Genomic DNA, 26,101 nt, shown 5'->3' with positions numbered 1-26,101 from the left:
ATTTCGACTTTACTCTCAAAGTATTTAAACTTTATTCTTGTAATATTTCGACTTTACTCTCAAAGTATTTCAACTTTATTCTTGTAATATTTCGACTTTATTCTCTAAGTATTTAGACTTTATTCTCGTGATATTTCGAGTTTATTCTCAAAACATTTCAACTTTATTCTCGAAGTATTTAGACTTTTTTCTTGTTATATTTCGACTTTACTCTCGAAGTATTTCGACTTTATTCTCGTAATATTTTGACTTTATTCTTAAAATATAAAATATAAATATAAACTTTATTCTCGAAAGATTTTTTTTCTAGTTTTTTTTTCTCTCAATTTTGCACTAAAACGCCGTCGTACTTATTAGACTCGGATGATCAATTTCACACAAAGATTGCTTTCAGTGTAGTACTATTTCCAACCAGGAGAGGTCACTAGTTTCCAGCCACTCCCTGTATTAATTTTACTGTAGTAGGACGTGCACTCTAATGTAAACATTCACTAACATTATTAGCAAACAATAAGTGAAAAACTGACCATGAAAACTTTTTTTCAGTCAAGATAGTAAACAGATTATCTTTTTACCAAGTTCAAGGGGATACTTGTATGTTTGAAAATCTAATTTAAATCATCATCACACCACTACGCACAAACAGAGGGGATGCCAGAGTTGCACTTGCCTCATATATCAAAGGGTAAAATGCATTGTCAACAAAAGCTTTTTGCTTAATCCATGATAGAAATGTTTTTCACTGAACTATGTTATTAGGGTTTCCGCTGGTCCTTAAAAAGGCCATGTAAACTCTAAAATGATACAGAAAGTCTTAATTATTAAGAGGTCTTAAATTTGGGGACAGAAAGACAAGAATTGCAATATAGATTAGTATGTAGATTAAACTTCAAAAGGCTATGATTTCACTGAATAAGCTTGAGCGCTAAACGTTTTAAAGTCACGCACGCTGCGCTTCTAGCAGAGAACGAATTCGATTTTCAGTAAGCATTTTATGTAAGTTTTACTTTCAAACACATTTGTAAACCCATTTACATATACTATGATTTGTTAATTCTTTTGTGGTTTATATTTTTTACAAGTCACTTTAATTTCTATGGCACTTTATACAATACAGATTGTTTCAAAGCAACTTCACAGTAATAATAAAAAAAAAACATTCTGCTGTAAAACTGCTCTAAAAAGATAATGGTGTTATTTTCAGCTCAAGTTCAGTGTTTATTCAGCTCAGTTCAATGTTGCAGAATGTATCAATGAAGAAATTAATACAAAAGACAACCGTGTCATTATTCAGTGCAAATCAGTTGAAATTTTGTTCTCATCTGACAGTGTCAGTTTCATCAAATCGATGACCTTCCTGAATGTTCAGTGTCTTTCAGACCTTGGGAGAAACCAAGCTCAGTCAGGGAACCAGGTCACTTCTGGCATAAACAAATGAACATGGTGTGATTCATGATTCCTGCTGCATCACAAGTCAGAGTTGTAGACTGATATTCTCCAGCTCCTTCTGCTTTGAAAAGCGAGATACGTCACGCTGGCATTAGGAGATAGTTGTAGTCTGTCCAGCAAGCTGAAATATGAAGGCAGTGTTGTCGTTTAGCCAGTAGAAAACAGCTGGCTCATCAGAAGCCGTAAGCACTGTGATCATACATCTTATTGAAAACAGTGTTGTGTTCCTAGCTGGCCCAGACATGGCGTGTTTATGACGTGGGATTTGTGCAGAAAACGTGTCTAGTCGTCTTGGTCTTTTCTGAGGATCTGTGCCGAGGGCTCATCTAATTGTCGTGGCCTTCACTGATATTCAAGGGCTTTGTTGTGGTTGATCCTGGGTCTATGTCCACCTTCTGGTCTGGATATAGACTGACTATGACATTGTGTGTGTGTGTGTGTATTACTACTGGTACTAGTAGTAATAATAATATGAATAATTTAGTTGCTATAATCACTTTTATATTTTTATTTATTTATTTTGATATACATTTTCAATTTATATTTATTATATATTTCAGTTATAGTTTTAGTTATTTTAGTTCATTGAGTTAAACTAAATGAAAATGAGAAATATTTATTTGGCAACTAGCTAAAATAAAATTAGTTTAAGGACTTTTTGAAATATATTTGAGTAATTTTGTTTCGTTTTGTCATTTTATATATTTTTGAATATGTCTATGTATTTTTAAATAATATTATTAAATAATATTTAATATGTCTGTGTCTTTATATTTTTTCTTAAAGCAATATATCGCAATAAGCCATGGTTTACAGTGAATTTATAACAGCTAAGGGCCATTGTTAGGCACGAGCTGTTATAAATTCACTGTAAACCATGGCTTCACGGGGCTTATTGCTTTTATAAAATGGTTATTCCATATATGTAGTAAGGTTTCACAGAATAAAACAGAGCAAACAGAGCGTAATAATATAAATAAAAACAGTATTCTTCCACCAAACAATCAGGAACAGTTGTGGTTCCAACAAAGTGGTTGCCGAGCAACACACAGAAGTAAACAAAGGTGTATGTTCGTAGAATTTACAAGAGCTTTGAACACAGCCGCGAACTATCACTGTTCGTAGGGTCACCTTCATCAGTATGGTACTGTAGAGACCCCCCTTTGTTCTCTCCTGAAAGAGTTATTTCATCAGATCCATTACTAAGCTTTGCCTTAAAAAACACATCATTGTTACCTTGTTCCTTACTTTTTTTGACTCTATGCTTTCCCCATTATCTCTCTCCTGTCCTCTATAAGCATTTTCGTTTATTTCCAGTTGTAACACAGAGCCATCTGTAAGTTGATTCATCCTGCTGTGCATCATCCAAGCGCCCCACAATATAGCTCTGCTGCCGTGCATCTACTCCACCTTTCCTTCTTCCGTTCAGCCATTTGCATTTCAAAGGCGGACGACGGATATGTTAGATGATGCACACACTGACTGAGGCAGTTGTGAATGTATGGCTTCATGGCCAGGAGCCCAATGATCCAGCTTGATTTTAACCATTTCCATATTACAGTTTGTGATTGAAAAAAAAAAATAAGCAAAGCCTTTCTCAGATCTCAGAATTGAGTCTTTTGTGATGAACATACGAGCAGACTGACTAAAGCGTTATGCATACATGTTGGACTTACAGTGATTTGAGACTCAATTTGAGACTTGTTTTCAAAATCAAAATGTAAAGTCTTGGATCATTTTTGCATGCTCATAGATAGCAGATTATAAATCCTGTCGTTTGAATGTTTTGGCCACATTCCTGCAGTGTGACATGTGACGCAGCAGGAGCCAATGGGAGCAAAGCAGTTGATTACGTAATCAGGTGTTTCTTCACCTGAAATAGATTTCAGCTTTACTTTTTGCAATATAAAAGGTCACATTTTAAAAACAAAATTTTTGCTATCATTTATTTTTTCAAACGCAATTTGTTTAGATTTTACTACTTTACCATTGATCTAGATTTTCAGTCCTGAACTGTAAAAATCCATCATAAAAAATTGCGTCATTATATAACATGATGGGCTTTTACCATTATAACTTCATTTTATTTTATTTTATTTGCTGAAAGCTTTAATTTTTCCAATTTATGCAACAATGTAAATTAAGTAAATAAATAATTTAACTGTGTGTATTTTTCAGAATACATACAATATTCATCTCTGAAATCCATGACAAAAAGAAAGAAAGATATGGTGCATCCATATTGCTAGCGGACAAAGAAAAATAATTGGGTGTAGAGTGTGTTTGTTTGTGTTTTAAGACACTTCATCACTCAATCTTAGAGGTAAGTCTTTGCCACAAAAAATGCGAAAAAAATAAAATCAATGCAAATCTGCAATCTATCATGAACTTAACACAGGATCTCATTGCCGTCATATTGTACAATCTGATAAGCAGCAGTCATACTGGTGATAATTTAGGGTATAGCTGGCTCAAGAGGCAGTGAAGAAAACAAGGTCAGGTGAAAAAAAAAAAAAGAGAAAGGAGGATATTGGATGAATGGCTCTCTAATCAGAAGCCACATCCTTAACACTCACATTACCCATGATCACATCATTCAGGCGGCTATAAGAGATGGCATACGCATCACCCATCCAAACTGCCTCTAAATAAAACATGACATCGTGCAGAGCTTCTATCTCGCTTAAATTCTGGAACTTTCCCTAGAAGAGTCAGAAAAGTACACAGAGTATTGAGGGAAACATCGGGGAGAAGAAGAGAAAAGCTTGAGCGAGAGAGAGAGAACACAAGGGTGTCATCCACATCTGGTGATCTGGACATCATCTTACATAACTTTCTGGCTTCAGCTCAGTGACATGAGAACCTATAGCGCTAATGACACTTATGCACTGTGACAGACTGCATAGAGCCCTGGACTCTGGTGGGACCGACGCCGGACTTTGAGAGGCGTTTGGAGTCCCATGAGCCAAACAGAAAAAGATGCCAACTCCGGCACATCATCTGTTTTCATATACATTTCCTTTCATCTTTACCCACACACAATTTAGTGGATTAAAGGAATAGATCAGTCAAAAATGAAACTTCTGTCATCATGTACTCACTCTTGTGTCTTTCCAAACCTGTATGGCTTTGTTTTTTCCATTGAGCCCTAAACTGAAATTTGAGAATACCCTGGCACCTGTTTTTCATAATGAGAATGAAACGTGATGTATACTGTAAAACTGGAAACTGACATAAAAAAGCAACACAACATTATCCATATGACTTTTGTTTGAGTTTAATGTGCCACTTTTAAGGTCGTTTTTGAAGCTTGAAAAGCCCCGGTCTTTATTTATATTCTTTATATGAAAATGAGGGGCTAAAAAATCGTAAAGAATTCACAGAATTTTTATGGAAAGTTAGAAGGTTTGTAGTCAGAACTATTTTTTATATTTTTGTCTCATATGTTCACTAAGGCTGCATTTATTTCATTAAAGTTGCAGTAATATTTTGAAATATTATTCATATTTAAATAGCTGTTTTATATTTTAAAATGTCTACATTTATTCTTGTAATGCAAAGCTGTATTTTCAGCATCATTACTTCAGTGTCACATGATCTTCAGAAATCATTCTAATATGATGATTTGCTCCTTAAGAAACATTTCTGATTAATACCAATGTTGAAAACAGTTGTGTTTCTTAACATGTATTACTTTTTTCAGGATTCAAAACAACAGCATTTATTTTAAGTCTTTTATAACATAAGTCTGTTACTTTTGATTAATTTAATGCACACTTGAATAAAAGCATTTACTGCTTGAACAGTAGTGTAATTTTCATATTTAGGTGAACTTTAAAGCGACACTTAGTAGAAATGTATTATGGTATGTTTTTTGATGTAATAAAGGTGTATCAACAGGTTGAGAAATGTATGTTTATATGAGCAATTAAAATGATGATTAACAATACATCAGCCCACCGGTGACAATCCGTTACTCTTTATACATTTTGAGCTGTTGTGTCTGTTAACTTTGTTTTTCTTTAGTAGAATCAAAAATCTCTCAGTATTGAAAAAGTTAAGATGGCAATTTTGTGTGGTCTTTGAGAAGACAGTGAGTTAATAGCTTCAAGAAAAGGAGTGTAAAAACCTTGCATGAGTAATTGTCTCTGGCTCACGTTCTCTTGTCTCCATTCCCAGGTTGCTCACAATGGCCTTATTTTGGAAATGGACCACCCAACATCAGGAAAGATAGCAGTGCCAGGTTTGTATAGAATTTGCTGTTGGTGAAGTGCAAAATGTTCTCTGCAGTCCCAATTTATATCACTTTTAAGCATGTATTCCAAGGTCTGCATATTTGCATACGTCTGATGAAGAGCCTGCCTGCCCGAAACGTCACATACACTATGCGATAATTTTTAAATAATATATTTTTTTGATACTTTTGGAGCTATGGTGTTGCCAACTTTACATTTCAATAAGGTCTGCATATTAGAAACCAGGATCCAAAATCTTAGGGCAAAAATGCCAGCAAGATTAACAAATACCTCACAAACTATCAGGTGCGCGAGAGAGAGTCTATGAATTCACCAATAATCGAAAAATATATACTTTCAAACATAATGATAAACTAACGTTAAATATAAAAATACTGTATTTGAAATAGCTAGTTCAAATATAGTCGGACGCAACTGTCATATCCTGTGACAAATTTGCCGCATCTGTGCACGGAAGTTATCAGTCTAAATGTTCTGCAAAATCATTCTAGGGTGAAAATCAATAGTATATTAATTTAAAGTCCAACAGTTTAACACTAATATTGGACATAAATCAACACATTAATATATCTCTCACTATCATTGATACACGATACTATCCTCTATCGGCACAACACTAGCCCCTGCATAATTAAACTAAATCTGTTATGTCTGTTACTGCTAAAATGAAACATGAAAATGTTCATTACACACTGCATCAGATTGCTTTTTACAAATTGTTTTTTGCAGTGTTGAGCATTATATCCAATCACACGTTTCTGAATGCAATGGCCAATCAGAGGTGATTTAGATTAGTCGGCACTGAAAAAAAAAGTTTTGTTGAGTGCGCACAAGAAAGTAATTTCATGAGAGATTCATTTTGCAGCTTCAGTGATTATATCAGGAGTTTTTGCAGAACTTGCTCTAGACTAAATTAACATCATTAACAGACATGTTTGTATGTGTAGGCAAAAAATCATGTGCCTTTTCCCCTAATATTTCTATTAATTTACATTAATAAGAATTGTTACACTGTCAAGAGTAAGTTGATAATATTGCAACTTTTTTTATTTTTATTTTTTTACTTTTTTTATACAGTTTCAGTTTGTTGTTATCAGTAACAGTTTAAATTATTCAGATTTATTGAAGTAGCTGGTTAAATTTACCAATACAGTTACAGTAATTACATAACCAGTTGAGTTTGGAACGACATAAGGATCTTGTAAATAAAAGTGTGAATTTCATTTTTGGGTGAACTCTTCCTTTAACTTCTGTAAACGTGAACTTTCTATTGCTTTTCTGTACTATCTTTAAAAAATCACTCTCATTGTCCAGATCCTTGGACTTTGAAGAGTTCTATTTCCCTTTGTGACTCTCTTGTAACGAACAATGGCAAATCATTTACTTTGATGCTTTGTTTTGACTTGTTCAATGAAATGAAAGTTTCTCCATTGTCATGAATGTCACTCCATGCTCTTTCATTCTCTGGCGTGAGAGTCCCTGAGAGACGCTTTCTGAACTCGTTCTTTCGTTTGATCGTCTGCATATGCGAAACAAGTGATCATTGATCCCCAAAATGGAGAGGTCTGCGGTCTGCTGAGCGTTTTGCCCCTAGAAAAGAATGTAGAACGGAAAAGCAACCTTTTAGAAAGGTTAAATGCAGATGTTGGCTGTTGTTTAGACAATGTACAGTCATTTTTTCTCACAGTGACTCGATTCCCACTGTTTTTGTGTCGCTTCAAATGTCAGACCCTGATGGACTCGCTCCAGACAGGTGGTTTTACTAACAGTGAATTTAGTTGCGGTTTGCAACTCTGTAAACACACAAATACATGCCACTTACGTAGACACCAGCGTACAACCCCTGCTAATGATCTATGCTTTGTCCCTTCAGTGACTTAAAAGCAAACACTGGCAGGAGCGTATCACTAATAGTTTTGTCATGGCAAGTTGGTTAAACCTTACAAAGAGTCTATTTACTTCCTTTTACGAACACCACAATGAAGAGCCATCCTCACCTTCCGCAATTTTATCATTTCTGCGTGCTCCAAAAATGCAGTTCGATTTGCGCTCCAATTAATTCTGCATGCTTCCACAACCACAAAACAAATGCATTCTGAGTCAGCTGTCCCTGGAGTGATACCCGGGATAATCAGACGGGTCCTTTGATGGCTACAAATGGTTGTTTACCAGTTCCTTGTATGCACGTTTGTTGTCTCCATCTGAGCCAAATTAAGGATTATTGTGAAGAATTTCTCCGAAAAAAGGGCAGAAACCACAACAAACACCTTTTTCCATTCTGCATTCCTCTTCCCTGACCCATAAATTTGCTACAACGCCACGACACACACTCAAGGCCTCTAATCTTCCACTTCTGTTTACATCAGATCACTGTCTGTCCGTGTTTTCTGTCTGTTTTCTCACTGCACTTGTGGATCATTTCCCGCCTTTGGTGACTCTGATGTAATCAAACGTTTTGCAGTAGACAAGCTGTGGGTACCTTGTTGTTTATTCCCTCTAAACCCCAACACTGTTTTTCGCATCTAATGTGAAAAACCAAAAATGGAGTCCCGAACAACATAGGCGTGAAATTGGCCATTATCTATCGTCGACTGTAAACAAGGATTACGTAATGGATATTGGCTTGACGAAACAATCTGAGATCAACAAGTGTTATCGGATTACATAATTGACAAACTACTAATGACCACGGAATAGCGCTAATAGAGTTGCAGGCATTCCTTCGTGGGTAAAACTACAGGAATGCATGTCAAGAAACATCGTCCTGCTTTTTTAAGGCACCAGAGAGCAAGGACGAAAAGGGCTCAGAGGATGTTTTTGTGCCGCTGATTGCGAGAAGTTGCCTCATTAGCGATTGTGCAGGGCAGTGTATTGTGAGGCACTTCCCAAAATAAAGCCCTTTATTTAAATCAAAGGCCCTTGGCAAAAGCTTCTTGTTAGCTGAGTTTGCAGCTTTCTGTGATGCTCTGAGGGGAACATTTGATTTTGGGGGGAAAGGTAAGAGAGAAGCCTGTATTTGTGCATGAAATAAGGCAGCAGACTCTTAAGTTTGACTTCCTCCCCACTATAAATGAATCAGCATTTATGTTTTTAGCAGGAATATGCAAACATCCTTAAAGATAAGTTTACTTCAGAAGCATTGTATAAGACACACTTAATTTATGATATATTCTCACATATTTTAATATCTGAGACGATTAATAAATGTATTAAGGAAGTTTAGATAATAAAACAAATATGTCCAACCCACGTTTACACACATCCTTATGGAAGCTAATTATGTAAATTTAATCATTTAATTTAAAGGAACAGTTTGAATAAAATAATAATAATAATAATAAAATATATATAAATATTATATATTTAAATATGAATTAAATATAATATATAAATATTAAATATGATTTAAATATAATATTCAAAATCAGTGAAAAAAAAAAACTAAATTATAATAAAAGTGATCTATACAGTATGTCTGTTGTAGTAGGTCTTCTTGTGTCATACAGTAGTAGACATTTAACAAGAGTTTTTTCGAACTTTATTTATGTAGTTATTGTTGTTATTGTTCTTTGTGCAACTGGGTCCTTAATGTATGACCTAGAGCTGTGTAACAAAGTTCAACAAAAAATCAGCAGCATATGGGTTTGTGTTGACATGGCGAGTTAATGACGTCCAAAAAGAACAAATAATTTGATTTAAAAAATATTCAGCACTTTTAGCTATAATAACAGTAAGCAAGTATTACAAATAATGATCAGGATTCATGACCAATTAAAGTTAACCATCTGTAATTGTTTTATCAGGGTAATTGGTCTTATAATTTTTGGCGTGTAGTTTTATAGCGCTGTTCGGTGAAATTGCCCAGCCCTTGGGTTTCCTCGCTGCTGCTGGAAGTTGATCTTTCCCTGATGTTTGCAGGTTTGAAGTGCACAAGGAATCGCTCTAAATTCAGGATAACTCTAAAGGAGAAACAGAAAAAGTTCATGAGTCATTGTCCATAGAGCAATCGGTCTATCTGTCTGTCTGTCTGTCTGTCTATCCGTCCGTCTAACACTTGAATGCAGTACTATAAAGATTCATGTGCCCCTACAGTCATTTCCGCATTGTGCTGTTCTGTGCATTGAGGTTGGTTAGTTTGTTTTAAACTGATAAGATGTGAACTTTAGATGATTTGTCAAGCCCTGGTGCCTGGTAACCTTATTGAAACATACACAACACACTTCAGAGAGCTGAACACCCCCGTACTCCATCTCGGAGCCAGGCCCGGATGAAAGAACGCCGTCCTGGGGGAAATTTTACGAATGAGAAGGTACGGACATGAGATTGTGGGATAGGCTGTAGGCGAAGTGCATCTCCTCTGATGTAACATTCCCAAACGCCCTCAATATTCTCCTCAGGTCCACGCTGATGTGTCATGTAAAATGACAGGTGAAGTTTTTTTTTTATCCTGAAAGGCCCCAAAAGAAGCCCTGCTTGTCATTGTGCTTCATGTTCCTAGCAGCTATCCAACTTTTGCTGTGATGCTGTAATTTAGGGGACAATTGGTGTCAGTTATTTTATGGGAACCAGTTTCTGCCACAATAAAATAAAATAAATAAATAGCAACATTTGCGGCAAAGTTAAAGTTAGTAATAAGTTAAAAGTTAATAAAAAAAAGTCAGAATTGCAAAATATAAATAGAAATGTGAAAAAAGTCAGAATTGCGAGAGATGAATTCGCAGTTGTTAGAAAAAGTCAGAATTGCAAGAAAACACTCGGAATTGCTAAACATAAACTCACAATTGAAAGAAAAAGTACAATTTATAAGAAAAAAGTCAGAATTATGAGATATAAACTTGCAATTGCAAGAAAAAGTCAGAATTACTAGAAAAAAGGACAGAAGTGTGAGATTTAAACTCGCAGTTTGAGAAAAATTTCAGAATTCCGAGATATAAAGAAAACAGGCTCCCATACAAAGACCCAATTTACAGGTTTAATATGCTATTGTTTGTGTTATTGCTGCATAAAATTCCAAATGATTTAGCAAAATGCAAATCATGTTTTGTAAGACACATTATATAAAAAAAAACAAGTTGATTGAAAACTTACCTCCGTCCTACAGTATAAATTCTTGCATTTAGTGTAGCTTTAAATACATTCATCTCACATTTAAAACACATGAACCCTTTTGAGAGAAATTCAAGAGATTAACACCCTTTCGGACACAAAGTTTTCCTGACAAGACGACTGGTGGATCAGTAAAGCTGCAGCTCTTGAAAAATGATCCTTTCCACATCAAAGATGTGTTTTAGTTGTCTCTGGGGCCAGAGTTTGTGTGAATGAGAGCGTTTATGTTCACTGCTTTGATGTCACCCTGAGCCAGCTATCTGGGGTTGTTAGCGCTGATATCGCCGTGATGCCCCCTGTAGACTAGTATGCACTACAAACATTTACTGTGATGCAGAGGAGACTGCTCTCAAATCAGAAGCCGTCGCATTTCTTTTTCTGAAGCTCAGTTTTCCTTCAGGCTGTTTTGTGTTTTTGGAGCTTTTAGGTCACCTTCCAGTTCTCGCAGGGAATTTGTTTGTCATGTTGTGTTGTCAAGGTCTCAGAGATTTGATGTTTTGATGAATTTAGCTTTCTCTGAGCTGTTTTATGGATTAACATTAAGATGATGTTGTCACACACATACTGAATATTTTTCTGTATTAGCAGAAATGTGCACATTGTGTTTATTTAAGATCAAACAAGTAACATTAAAATACAGACATAATAGTGCAGTAGAAGTAATAATAATAATAGTTTAAGATGTTTGGCTCTTAAGTTCATATAAATGTTCATCCTGCATTCTTATATTTGAAAAAATATATATAGTTTTGAAGAATGTTGAAAAATATAATTTGGTCTAACCATCCAATCATACAATTTTCTTTTACACCTTAAATGTATGTGAACTGTACATGTTAATAATAATACAATAAATTAATTTTGTGATTTTTATTTTATTTTATTTTTTTAAATAAGTCTTGTAATTATTGTTATTCACATTATAATTTAGACTTTATAATCTCCAAAGAATATCAGACTTTGGGTATTTTTGAAATAATAAATAAAAAGAGCATCACGTCATTGACCCATACACAAAATTTCTAAAGTAGTCACAGGACAGTTTTTTGTGCAATAAATATGAGTTTCACATTTCTGTTGCCTTAATAGACTTCCATTGTAAAAGCGCTGCTGCAACCACTTGGAGATTAATTTATATTTTTGGATTTGGACATTAAGCCACACATAGAGCTTCACTTGTAGTGAACCTGAAACATTTCTTTATAACACAGCAGGGCTTAGCCTATGTCTTCCTGTGCCAGTTTTGAAGTTTTATGTCAGAAATTAGTTTTGGCTTATGGTTTTGTGTTTCCCTGGATGTGGACAGTGAGGGGGCTTATAATGTTATATGAATGATTTTACCACTGTTTGATTGGCCATATTCTCTTTTTAGTACACACAAAAAGTCGTCGCGTACTAACCAAGCCAGAATGAATAGAAGTTTATTTCTGCCTTTAAAAAAAATAGAATCAACTGTGACTCACTGTTTCCAGAGATCTTCATCTCCTTCTCTTTGCTGTCTCAGTGTACAAAGGCAGCACCTCGTACATTATTTAATTCATATAGGAGCACTTGCAAGCTAGTCTGAATTCCTTTCTCTTTTTCCTCATGCCATAATATAATGAGGTTTCCCACTCTTATGTGTGTTTCACATTCTCCTTTTATCCAACACCGCTTCCGTTTTTTTCTTCTTCAGTCGTCATCTTTCTCTCTCGCCCATTAAAGATGCAGCGAGTAGTTAAAAAGAAGCTGAGAGGTTTAATAAAAGGACTGCGAGGTGCTACTTGTTGCGTGGGCTCAAAGCACCTGAGATAAAGATGTTCATCTCCGCTTGACAGCTCGAGCCTGGGACGCATGAGAATTCACACAGAATCTCACCCACTCTTTTTCTGTCTCTCTCTCTCTCCATCTCAAACTAGAAACTGAGAATGGGAAAAGAGATAAATGTGGATGTTTCCACGTTAGAGAAAGCTGTTTTAAGTCAGTATTACGTGGTTTTCATAAACAAACATTTGCATGTATTGGATTGTTTACGGGTCACTTGCATGCTTGTTTGCATTGTGAATTATAAAATAGATATTTAATGTCTTGTATAAGATTTCAGAAGGGTTTAACAAGGCTTTTTAGCTTAGGTGTATTACCCTGATAGTGCTGCCAAAGATGCATCCGAATACTTCCCTACTATATGTCCAAGAATGAAAAGTACCTCCAAATGTAAAGTGTATATAAAGGAAAGTACCCGGTTAGCATACTACAGCACTTCCGGCATGATTCTGAAATACACATGTGATAGACACTTTAATATCTCCCATGGGGCCATAGGAGGGGTTTATGAATGGCAAAGACACAACGCAACTGACGCTAAATCACATGACAGTGACATTATGACATTTGTAGTACTCACCCTCAGCCATCCAAAATGTAGAGTTTGTTACTTTAAGGGAACAGATTTAAAAATGTAATGGTACATCACTGGCTCACCAGTGGACCCTCTGCAGTGAATGGGTGCCGTCAGAATGAGGGTCCAAACAGCTGATAAAAACATCCGCGTAATCCCAATAATCCACACCACTCCAGTCCATCACTTAATGTCTTATGAAGTGAAAAGCTGCATGTTTCAGGCTATCCAAAATGTAGATGAGTTTGAAAACGATTTCTGTCGGTTTTCAATTTTGGGTGAACTATTCCTTTAATTATAGTTTGACATATAAATAAGGGTAAACAAGAGCATAAATGTAGTCACGAAATAAGTGCTGCATGACTAACAATAGCCTTTTTTATTTATAACTTTTTTCTTTTTTTTCTTTTTTTACAATGAAAATAAATTGAAATCCAATTGAAATGCTTATATTAAAGCAGGTACATTTAGATAACTGTTCATGTGTAATAGTCCTAGCTCTGCCTGTTGAAATCCCATCACTCGTTTACAATACTCAGGATAAATGATCTGTACTCTTTCTCAAGTCCCGTTTCTCTTCACTTCACTCAGCGCTGTAGATCTCCTCCGGGAAATTCTCTTTATTCTCTTTCCTTCTCTTCCTCTGGCTTTGTCAACCATGCAAAACCAGAGATGCTCTTCACATACACACTGCATGCAGAGAGCATGCACAAACCTGAACCTCACTGAACACATTTGAGATTAATTGAAATGCTGTAAATGTGAGCCAGATCCCAACATCTGACCTCAGTGATGCTCTTGTATCCCACAGCCATGTTCCAACACCTAGTGGAAAATCTCTGCAGAAGGCTAGAAGCTCCCATTGCCTGAAATATTGAATTAGTGTGTTTAAAGAATAAAGCCATCAAAGACTATGATTTTTATTTTCCACGTTGTTGTTGTGCACAACACAAAAATGAACCCACTTAATTTCCTTAAATTAATAGTTCACCAAAAATGAAAATTGTCCCCCAGCCTCAGGTCATCGAAGAAGCAGATGAGTTTGTTTCTTCATCATAACAGATTTATTGAAATGTATTATAACATTAATTGCTCAACCATTGGATCTTCTGCAGTGAATGGGTGCCGTAAGAATGGTGTGGATTATTGTGATGTTTTTATCAACTGTTTGGATTCTCATTCTGACGTCTCTTTCAGACGGGTGATGATGGCCTGAGGGAGAATACGTTTTAAGCAGATTTGTAGATTAACTATTTCTTTAATCATTGTAAAACATGGTTTCTTGTGCTTATTTCTTTTATGAAATTATTAATTTGAGTATAAAACTAATCATGCACTATAATTATGCACTTGAGGTGGTTTTAGTTTGTTAGCATGGTATTGTGAAATATTATTACAATTTAAAATAACTGTTTTCAAATTGAATAATTGTATAATTTACTATAACAAAACTATTTAATTCAACCTGCTAAATAAAAAATATTAATTTATGAAAAAAATCTCACTGACCTAAAACTATAAATATAATATTACAACATTACATTTTAAAAACATATTTTATATTTCTTTGGATTTTTATAAAGATGCCAAAGACAGGTTTCCACAAGGAGAACACTACAGTTAAAGCTAAACTTATAAACATTTGCTACATTAATAAGTCATTTGATGTGTTTGGTCACAGGCATGTGCATGTCTGCTTCAAATGTGACTCAGATTTCACAGCCGGAACTATCTGTGTCATACATTGCCGTATACTTGTCAGATAAAGTTGTGTATATCAGATATAGATTATAGTGTAACTAATCTGAACCGGACAGAACTATCTAGTTTTAACAGGTTGTGTTTCTTGAAGCAAGGAAACGGTTATCTGCAAGGGAATGGAAATGAGGGGACCACGACAGCATATTGTCACTCATATTTACTCAACAGAAAGATGTTTTCCACTAGCGTGGGGTATCTTCATGGAAATACCGGAAAACGAAGTTCAATCTTTTTTCAATCAGGAAGGAAAATGCACTTTATGGTTGGATGATGATATTTACATGCAATCAGAGGCCCACATGATGCATGCATGCATATAGCTCGGAAAATGTCAGGAGCAATTTAGATCAGCAGCACAGTTGTATATTTAGCATGTCAGTGTGGTTTACCGTAATCTTTCAATCTTGTCTCCCAGAGAGACTGTGAGAGAATCGGAGCTGACTAACATCTGACTTCAGCGCTCCACTGATGTTCTCAACTAACTTATTTTAAGCTTTTCAAGCACAAATGTATGTCATGATGTTTGTGTGCTTCACAGATTATGGAAAAGGGATTCAGTAAGAAAGAATTGTTTATTTCAAAATGCATCCTAAAAATGCTGAATGAAGTTTGCATGGAAACTCCTTATGATTGAGCACCAATGAGAATTGAATTCAGAAGTAAAAAAAAATAGAAATATTGTGAAATGTCACAACGCAAAATAAGTTTTCTATTTGAATATATGTTAAAATGTAATTTATTTAGAAATCATTCCACTGTGCTGGTTTGTTGCTTCATAAGTTTGTGGAACGATTCTTTGATGAAGGGAAAGTTCAAAGGGTCAGCATTAAAATGAAATACAAAACATAAACACTATCATAAATAGAACACTTTATTTCCCACAATGCATTACCCATGTTGAATTTCTTCTTCTTTTCTAACTTTCCTCAACTTACTGTATTGTGTGACCAATTCAATTTGAATTCACACTCATGATTTAAAAGGGAACCCTGGGATATGCAAAGTACATTTCTTCACTACGAATCATTGGTGCCACTTTCAGTGTTGGGAAGGTTACTTTGGAAATGTAATAGGTTACAGATTACAAGTTACCCTGTTTAAAATGTAATAGTAGTGTAACTTTTTCAATTACTTTATTAAAGTATTGTAACTAATTACTTTTGAGTACTTTTTGATTACTTTTCTAAATTTGTAAAAATTAAAGAATAATATATAAAAGCATATGCATCAACTTAAATACAGTTATCTAATAAGCATGTGTCGTATCCTGTGTAATAAACTCCTGAAACATTGGTGTTTTTTTGAAACTGCTGTCTCTGTATATGATGATAGTTTTCTCAAAATAAGTAAAATGCACATGAAGTGACACAGAGCAGTTCTAGAAATGATGTTTATGTGCTCGTGTACTCCTATATTGAGGCGGCAGAGGTTGAAAACACTGCGAGCTTCAGTAGGCCTATGTGTAGTAAATGAAACCATGTCTTTGCCATTAATTGACAGGAGGGGCGGACTGGGAAAAAAATTCAGACTGAAATATTCAAACTCATACAAACAAATTCATGGACAAAACTATTTTTTTGTATGGACCTGACATAAAAAAGGTTTAAATCTTTAATTTGGGGACATGCAAAATAATTAAAAGTTCTCTCCTGAACTGCACCTTCACTTCCATTTTTCTCTTCAGTCTCTTTATTTTGCCCTGTTATCCATCTCTCTCATGACTTTAATACTCAAGATTGAACAAAACTATACTTTACAATACTCTACAATACTACAATATCTTTATAGAAAAATCCTAATACTGTACACGAGTCATGTTTTTCCCTTACAAAAAATTACCATGCTTTTATTAGCCTATATAAAAGTAAAATAACCTTGTTTTTTTGTTTTGTTTTTTGCAAATGGATTTGTATTTATTTTTAAATAAATCCATTTGTAAAATAATTTTACATTTTTGGTTACCACAGTTAAACAATAGTAACCATTTTCTCTGGATTTATAGTTAAATATTAAAATGTTAATTTTCGTAAGGGTTGTGTTGTTGTCTGTCCGTAGTTCCCCCTAAACCTATAAAAAAATCGGAATTTTTTTCAGCTAAATTCCTACTGTAACATTACAACAGATAATAATGATGTCCTTTATATAGTATTTTGAGTGATGACTGATGAGCAACGTGCTGCTGATTGATTAAAAAAACAAAGACAAAAAAGCATCTTTACAGATGAAACTGACCTAAAAGCCTGAACAGTAGTTCTGCTTCTCTGCTCCAGCTGTGCGCTTCCACAGTCCACTCCACTCTATTCTCTCACTCTCTCTCTCTCTCTCTCTCTCTCTCTCTCGCATTGATTACTCGGAGTCTGATCCAAACCGTTTGGCGGAGGCGCGGAGAGCGCGTGAGTCATGACTAACAATTCATGACTTATTAGAGATTTAATTATCAAATGGCGGATTCGCAAATGATCGCTTTAGTACATTCAGCAGGCAATTGTACAATAATGATATTAAATAGTGGGGCAAAATCGGCTGCCAGGCCACCGGGAATTGCCCCGGTTCTCCCGGTGTCCAGTCCGCGCCTGATTTCCACAGACAGGCAGAATGTGCAAGTCATATATTGCTTTTTTTGGGGCTTTATATTCACAGACACTAGTCAATGTCATGTTTTGATTCAAGTGTAATGACTTACTTTTGATTTAGTCATCCAAAATGTGGCATATTCCGTCCGCGTTCTACGAACCAGACTGTATTTCCGCATCCCGGAAATTATTAGGGCGGTATGTCTCAGAATAGTCAGTGCAATTTGGGAAAGAAATCAGTTAAATCTGTATGTGGATGTGTGTAAATATTCAAATGTAATCCCCTTTGTAATCGTTAAAAATTTCATAAGTAACTGTAATTTAATTACTCATTTTTTCTTAGTAACTGTAACTATATACAGTTACAATAATTTTGTAATTAAATTACGTAACGCCGTTACATGTAACTAGTTACTCCCCAACACTGGCCACTTTATAAAAACATTTAATTGAAATTAACAACTTGATTACACTAATCTAGTCTAGTTTAATGCTGAACGGATCATTAAATTAAAGAGCTTGTCCGAGGAACCCAGATTCACAGTTTTGAACGTATGTTTCTGTAAGTTTATTCATCCGATCAGACTTCTGAAGTGTGCGGTGCAGAGCGAGAATGGATAAAGTTCAGAATAGGAGGAGAGAACACAGTGGGCTTTGTTGCGGTAGAGCGAGAGTAAAACCTTGGACCGTGCCTGCGGAGGAGAAGAGCGTCCCGCTCCCTCGTTCGCCACGATAACAGCTGAGGAGAAGCAGATGTGAGAGCAAGAGGCAATTATGAGCCTGCGGCCAGTCGATTGGAAGCGATGGAGGGGAGATGGAGGATGTGGTTAAGGCATTGCTTCTAACTGCTGAGGCTGCGAAACCACACACACACACACACACACAATCATGTTTGAGATCTGTTGTTCCCTCCTTTCTTGGATGTTTCTTTTATTTAAATGGCCGATTGACTCTCATCTTCATGTTTGCCACATTTCCTGTGTGGAGTTTTCTCTGTATCTGTCTGGAATCTCTTATCTTAATGTAAAACGTACCTGCCTGCATAGTTCGTTTTGTGATCATTTGGGATCATTGGATCATCATGTCCTTTGACCCAACAGAAGAAGGCAAAGAAACACAAATTAGATCTCAATCTGTATCATCTCAGTTGTTTAGATAGGAATGAGATGAGAGCTGTCACAGTGTCTGGGTTGTGTCCCTGGGTGTCCACTAGATGTCCTCCTTTCTCACGGTGTCTGTCACCTTATCACTTCCTGTCTCCTTATTTGGTCACCTTCCTCCTTGTTTAGGTAATTGATTGTTCCCCACCTGTCTCCTGTTTCCCCATCATCCTTGTGTGTATTTATACCTGGTCTGTCTGAGTCTTAGTCACGGAGTCCTTGTTTAATGTTAAACGTTAATTCTTGTCCGTCATCTTGCCTTGCCTTGCCTTGCCTTGCCTTGCCTTGCCTTGCCTTGCCGTCTTGTTTAGTTTATGTTTGGATTGCTCTTCTGGTTTTCGACTCACGCCTGGACTGTTTATGCTTTTTGGATTGCCCCTAAATAAACCGCATACCTGCATTTGGATCTCTCCGTGTTTCTTGAATCCCCGGCGTGACAGAAGGACTCCGTCACTTTGAGATCCAGCGGTATGTCGATTTACGCTTCTTCCCCAGCCACCGAGCGGGAAAGAGGCATTCAGTTTGAGGGAACCCGCCTGGTCGTGTTTCGCGGAACCAGGGGAGGGCGCCGAGGGGGAGGTGGGCGAGAGGAAGCCCAGCATCGCTCTCCACCATGGCCCCCCTTTGACTCTGGGCTCACGTGGGAGGGACCAGAGCCGCCGTCTCGCCAGGGCAGAAGGAGAAAGCCAGCGACACTGCCCATGATGAACGCGGGTCCAGCACCACAGCACAAGATGGCCACCAGCCCAGCGCCACGGTGCAAGATGGCCGCCAGCTCAGCGCCAACGCCCAAGAGGGCCGCTGACTCCTTCTTGGATTATTTCGCTACGCTGTCCAAGATCCTAGAGATTCCCAAGACGGTTAATGTCATGGCTGCTGAGCCAGCGCCACAGCACAAGATGGCTGCCAGCCCAGAGCCACAGCACAAGATGGCCGCCAGCCCAGAGCCACAGCACAAGATGGCCGCCAGCCCAGAGCCACAGCACAAGATGGCCGCCAGCCCAGAGCCACAGCACAAGATGGCCACCAGCCCAGCGCCACAGCACAAGATGGCCACCAGCCCAGCGCCACAGCACAAGATGGCCGCCAGCCCAGCGCCACAGCACAAGATGGCCGCCAGCCCAGCGCCACAGCACAAGATGGCCGCCAGCCCAGCGCCACAGCACAAGATGGCCGACCCAACGCCTGAGTCTCCAGACAAGGTGTCACCGACTCGCCAACATAGAGGGCGGAGGAGGAGGAGACAGGCGTCTACCGTTCCTCAAAGCCCAGAGGACGTTCCCGAGGCGGTGCCCGATGCTGTTCCCGAGGCCGAGGCGGTGCCCGAGGCTGTTCCCGAGGCCGAGGCGGTGCCCGAGGCTGTTCCCGAAGCCGAGGCGGTGCCCGAGGCTGTTCCCGAGGCTGTGCCCGAGGCTGTTCCCGAGGCCGAGGCGGTGCCCGAGGCTGTTCCCGAGGCCGAGGCGGTGCCCGAGGCTGTTCCCGAGGCCGAGGCGGTGCCCGAGGCTGTTCCCGAGGCCGAGGCGGTGCCCGAGGCTGTTCCCGAGGCCGAGGCGGTGCCCGAGGCTGTTCCCGAGGCCGAGGCGGTGCCCGATGCTGTTCCCGAGGCCGAGGCGGTGCCCGATGCTGTTCCCGAGGCCGAGGCGGTGCCCGATGCTGTTCCCGAGGCCGAGGCGGTGCCCGAAGCCGAGGCGGTGCCCGATGCTGTTCCCGAGGCCGAGGCGGTGCCCGATGCTGTTCCGGAGGCCGAGGCGGTGCCCGATGCCGAGGCGGTGCCCGATGCTGTTCCGGAGGCCGAGGCGGTGCCCGATGCTGTTCCGGAGGCCGAGGCGGTGCCCGATGCTGTTCCGGAGGCCGATGCTGTTCCGGAGGCCGATGCTGTTCCGGAGGCCGATGCTGTTCCGGAGGCCGAGGCGGTGTCCGATGCTGTTCCGGAGGCCGAGGCGGTGTCCGATGCCGAGGCGGTGCCCGATGCGGTTCCGGAGGCCGAGGCGGTGCCCGATGCTGTTCCGGAGGGCGATGCGGTGCCCGATGCCGAGGCGGTGCCCGATGCCGAGGCGGTGCCCGATGCTGTTCCGGAGGCCGAGGCGGTGCCCGAGGCCGATGCTGTTCCGGAGGCCGAGGCGGTGCCCGAGGCCGATGCTGTTCCGGAGGCCGAGGCGGTGCCCGAGGCCGATGCTGTTCCGGAGGCCGAGGCGGTGCCCGAGGCCGATGCTGTTCCGGAGGCCGAGGCGGTGCCCGAGGCCGATGCTGTTCCGGAGGGCGAGGCGGTGCCCGAGGCCGATGCTGTTCCGGAGGGCGAGGCGGTTCCGGAGGGCGAGGCGGTGCCCGATGCCGTTCCCGAGGCCGAGGCGGTGCCCGATGCCGTTCCCGAGGCCGAGGCGGTGCCCGATGCCGTTCCCGATTCGGTGCCCAAGACCGGTCTAGAGTCAGGGCCAGCCACTTATGACCTTCCAGAGTCAGGGCGGGTCACCGTGGGAAGTTCGGAGTCAAGTCAAGTCACTGGGTGGGCTGCTGCTCGGGCCTGTTGGACTCCGGCATCGACCACAGGGGGGTGGTGGTCATCCGCTCCGCCCTGGGGGACTCTGGCGTCGACCACGAGGACGTGGTGGTCCTCCGCTCCACCCTGGGGGGCTTCCGCTCTGACCACGAGGACGTGGTGGTCTTCCATTCCGCCCTGGGGGGCGTCCGCTCTGACCACGAGGATGTGGTGGTCTTCTGCTCCACCCTGGGGGGCTTCTGCTCTGACCACACGGACATGGTGGTCTTCTGCCCCGCCCTGGGGGGCTTCATGTTGTTTTTTGTCTGTTGTTTTTGTATTTACTCCTGTCCCTGTTCCTCTCTGTAGTCTGGCCCTCCATCCCTCCCCCTGAACCTTCTCCAGTCCTCCTCCCTCCTGGTCTTCCTGTTTTGTGTTTACTGTCTGGTGCCTGTTTCCAATGTCTTTCTTTTCTGGCCCTCCGTCCCTCCCCCTGAGCCTCCACCTGTCCGCCTCCCTCCTGGTCTGTTTTGTGTCTGTCGTGGAGCGTCTGGGAGCCGCTCCGTAGAGGGGGGGTTCTGTCACAGTGTCTGGGTTGTGTCCCTGGGTGTCCACTAGATGTCCTCCTTTCTCACGGTGTCTGTCACCTTATCACTTCCTGTCTCCTTATTTGGTCACCTTCCTCCTTGTTTAGGTAATTGATTGTTCCCCACCTGTCTCCTGTTTCCCCATCATCCTTGTGTGTATTTATACCTGGTCTGTCTGAGTCTTAGTCACGGAGTCCTTGTTTAATGTTAAACGTTAATTCTTGTCCGTCATCTTGCCTTGCCTTGCCTTGCCTTGCCTTGCCTTGCCTTGCCTTGCCTTGCCTTGCCGTCTTGTTTAGTTTATGTTTGGATTGCTCTTCTGGTTTTCGACTCACGCCTGGACTGTTTATTCTCTGTGGATTAACCCCTAATAAAGACATACACGCAATTGGTTCTCTCTCCTGTGTGTTCTGTAACACCAAACGTGACAAGAGCAAATTGAGACTTTTTAGAGCTTCCCCTTCCTAGATTTTTCTCCTGAGAAACCATTATCTTGTTTAGACTGCATTATGATCATAAATAATTTAACCAAAAAAAAAAAAAAACACATCACGAGGTTGTCCAATATGTAGACGAGTTTCTTTCTTCATGGGAGCAGATAACTTGCTCACCAATGGATCCTCTGCAGTCAATGGGTGCCGTCAGAATGAGAATCTCAGGGCTCTCAATGCTTTCTCAGTGAAAAAGTCTCTCTCCTGTTGTCCTCTCACATCAAGACCCACCCACATATCTGTTTAGAGCTGTCTTGGCTTTTAAACAGTGCAGATTTCTCTCTTGATTCAGATTATTCAGAACTTTTTCACTGGTGAAAGCAGTATTTTGATAGTGAACTTATATTTTAGCAAGAAGAATTGCTTCTTTTAAATGTTTTTATTAGCCAGTTAAGACTCTCATTATGATGGCACCCATTCACTGCAGAGGATCCGATGGTGAGCAAGTAATGTTACGCAAAATTTCTCCAAATCTGTTCCAATGAAGAAACACATTGGGTGAGTACATTTTCAGCTAATTTCCTGCCCCTTTTAAAACAATAAAAAGTGGCCCATAATATTTATGCACAATTTGGAGTATTAAAATAATACATCTTGAAAAAAAAATTGCTTAAAAAAAAAGAAAAAGGTACACAGAAAGAGTTTTGAATTGTAAAGCAATACTGTTGAAAATGAAGACAAAAATATTTGGACACTTGGTAGTTACTCATCTAAGACGTCTGTGTAAACGTGAAGGAGAACTGACTTAATACTTTCACCAAAAATCTACACAAGTTGTCCAAAAGTGAAGTTTGTTCATGAATCATGTTTGCAGTTGCCGCTTTCATGTTTGGTTATCTATTTATAACGACATGCAAAAAGTATGAAATTTGTCTTTAGTGTCCAAATACATATCAGGCTCACAATACACTCCAGAAATGACTCTTTTACAACCGGGTGCTCCATGCTCATCTTTATCACATCAGAAGCATGCTGAATTAAAGAGAACATATGGAAATTATTATGCATTGTATAACCTGAATCTAAATAGAAAGTAAGTGTTTTTTGCGCCATCATTTGGGCTTCTGTAGCCCATGTTACCCTTCTGGTCTGTGATCTGTTGCATATCTTGTTTTAGTCCATTTGAAGAATGAGACTTTCCAAAGTGCTATTAATAACAAACGACAGACCTCGCCTCTGGTCGACATTCACCATCTCTGTTTTGAAAACCGCACGTCTTCTGTGTGAGGCCCCTGAAAACATTTGAAAAAGCACTGGATGTTGGAGGTTAAGCAATCAAGACACATTTATGGGATGCGTTTGGCTCCGGCACTCATGGGAATGTGACCTCCTGTAGCTGCGTAGGAGACGGCACTCATTCAAAGCAATAAGGAAAAAATGTGCGAAGTATGTAGGTGTGTGTCATTTATTGCACAAAACAATTCATGAATGCCAATTGACTCTTTCCTTTTTCGTGGAGCAAGAGTCGGTTAAATCGTAGAATTGTGGGGGAGGAGAAACAATTAGTTTCAGTATAATTAACATTTGTGGAAGAAAAGAGATGTACGAAAAGGGAAGCATATGCTAATACTGCCTAATCACAGCAATATCTGAGTTTTGAGGAAGTGACTCAGATGACCTACTCATCCGTTTTAACATCATCTTTTTGTAAATGCCACATTTGGATAATGTGTTCCAAGATTGTAAGTTGGTTACTTTATGTACTTTCCTGCAGGTTTGACGTATATGAGTAAATGTAATGCCCCTCTTACACTTAGTTGTCTTTGTTCCATTTAGTGACTTGACAAGCTTATTTTAGGTATGATTCATTATTCGCACATATAGTGGCATAGGTCAGAGGTTTTCATATGGGGTCTTGGGAGGAAAAATGGGTTGTTGATGTAAACTACAAAAATGTAATATTTAAACTGAGCAAATAAAACAAATGCTATGAAAATTTTAAACTAATTTAATATGATTTCAAATAAAATATATTATTTTGTGTTTTTTAAAGAAGATTGAGGAGATTGATTGCAAATTATTTATTCAATTTACTGTCCTAGTTTTAAGAGTAAGAAATACAAATCTAATACAAAGTAAAATAAATGCAGGCGGAAACATATAGAATAATATAGACCTTATAGACACCTTCAGCATTGATAATAAAGAGCAATGGATTTCAGAAGGATCATGCAGTATTGGGTCAACTGAGCTGGGCTTGCTTGTTTATTTATGTGAACAAGACGGAGAAACGAGCGATCTCTTATGTAAACAGATGCAAAAATAATGCGATCATCAGCAATAGACAGCATATACATAAAAAATGCATAATGTTACGGAGTAAAATGTTGATCCAGGAAGTGGTATATGTCTGCGCAAGCTTTGGAGGTGTTGATGGAAGTGATTTACTGGATTTTTGCTTTGATAATCATACTGAATATTATCCAGATTTAGTTTTTGATAAAAACTTATTTATTAAAAATTATTTTACTCAAAACTATAATTTTTTATGAAACCTACCTATATTCAAGTCTAGATAAAAAAAAGAGAATGCTTTAAGCTAGAATAAAACAATTTATACATTTTTTTTTGTTTAAAAGTAGAGGCTCTGATCTTTATTTTAGTGTATTGCATATATATTCGTACAGCAAAATATACTGGAGTCAATCAGTATAAATCGTCAAAATCGCTGGCGGTGGCTGGCAGCTTTGTTTTTTAAATGCTGGCAGGGAAAAAGTTTGGCATGCATACTACACAATAACAATTATTTGACTTCATTTATTGTTTCCACACAGGTCCTGCTGTGCGCTTCAGTAGTTTTGAGTCCAGCAATCCGATGCCGCCACCTGTGATTGGCCAGCACACGGTCCAAGTTCTCAGAGACACACTGGGCTACAGCGATGATGCTATAAACCAACTGCTAGCCTCTCGGACCGTCACTCAGAACAAGGTGCAGTGAGGGACGTCTCATTGACTGAGAGAGCAGTCCTGAAGCGATCGGCCAGCAGACGGGAAAGGAAAAAAACTGCCTTCTTTCTCGGCACAGTGGTGATAATGTTGTGATTAAACTGATGAATGTCCATCTGAGAGGAAACAGTGAATTTAAAAATAATGACGTTATAACACAGTGTGTCACACGTAAGAATATGCACTGCTGAATGATTTCAGTCTTCAAATGATCAATAATGTGCAGATACTTCATTCACATCCAGATTTAGATCCGTACTGCCTGTTCCATAATTCACCCCAAAATCAAAAGTGAAACAAATTGTGTAATATTATTGTATAAATAAAGTAAAGCCTATTTTTAGAACTATTACAATTTTCTTTTTGCATTGTGATACCATTTTGACGTCATCACCACCATCCAATTATTACGCAGCCCCTAAAGGGACATGGTGGTAGAAAAAAAAATGAGGTGGAAGGAACAATAATTTTTACATTAGTTTGAGATCTCTCACAAAAACGTTGCATTCCCTCAAGAAACTTTTCTCTCGTAAAGATATTTGAGTAACTGAACATGCTACATTGTGAACGTACAGATCTGTATGAACCACTGCAAGCTGTAAAGTAAACAGGAAGTATTTGTTCGAACTCTTTTGCAAATATATTTGCAAGAGAATGCAACAGGTTTGCAAGGGAATGCAGCATTTCTCGAGGGAATGCAAAAGTTTTGCAGAAGAACGCAACATTTTTATTTATGTTTTCTCCCACCTTGAATTCTTTCCACCACCATGTCCCTTTAGGGGCTCCATAAATTCTCAGCGGTACCATAATAATAAAACATTGCACATTTTTAAGCAAACATTTCTCAATTTTGTTTTATTTAGTAAGTTTTATAATTAATGTTTATTTTTATTATTTTGTGGGGAACTATGACTCAGAA

General features: G+C 39.0%; 1 protein-coding gene across 1 annotated transcript in view; it reads left to right on the top strand.

Annotated features, from left to right (window-relative positions):
* The window catches only part of sugct (succinyl-CoA:glutarate-CoA transferase), a 130,583-nt gene extending 105,046 nt beyond the window's left edge, over nt 1-25,537 (top strand). Inside the window, exons 13-14 of the mRNA XM_059524275.1 lie at nt 5,629-5,692; nt 25,011-25,537. Coding sequence (XP_059380258.1) covers nt 5,629-5,692; nt 25,011-25,174 — 228 coding nt within the window. The 3' untranslated portion in view covers nt 25,175-25,537. The remainder of the gene's footprint in view (nt 1-5,628; nt 5,693-25,010) is intronic.
* Nucleotides 25,538-26,101: the final 564 nt, after the last annotated feature.

The sequence above is a fragment of the Carassius carassius genome, chromosome 35 (genome assembly GCF_963082965.1).
Source record: "Carassius carassius chromosome 35, fCarCar2.1, whole genome shotgun sequence".
Classification (NCBI taxonomy): domain Eukaryota; kingdom Metazoa; phylum Chordata; class Actinopteri; order Cypriniformes; family Cyprinidae; genus Carassius; species Carassius carassius.
This window is presented reverse-complemented; position numbering and strand designations above follow the sequence as displayed.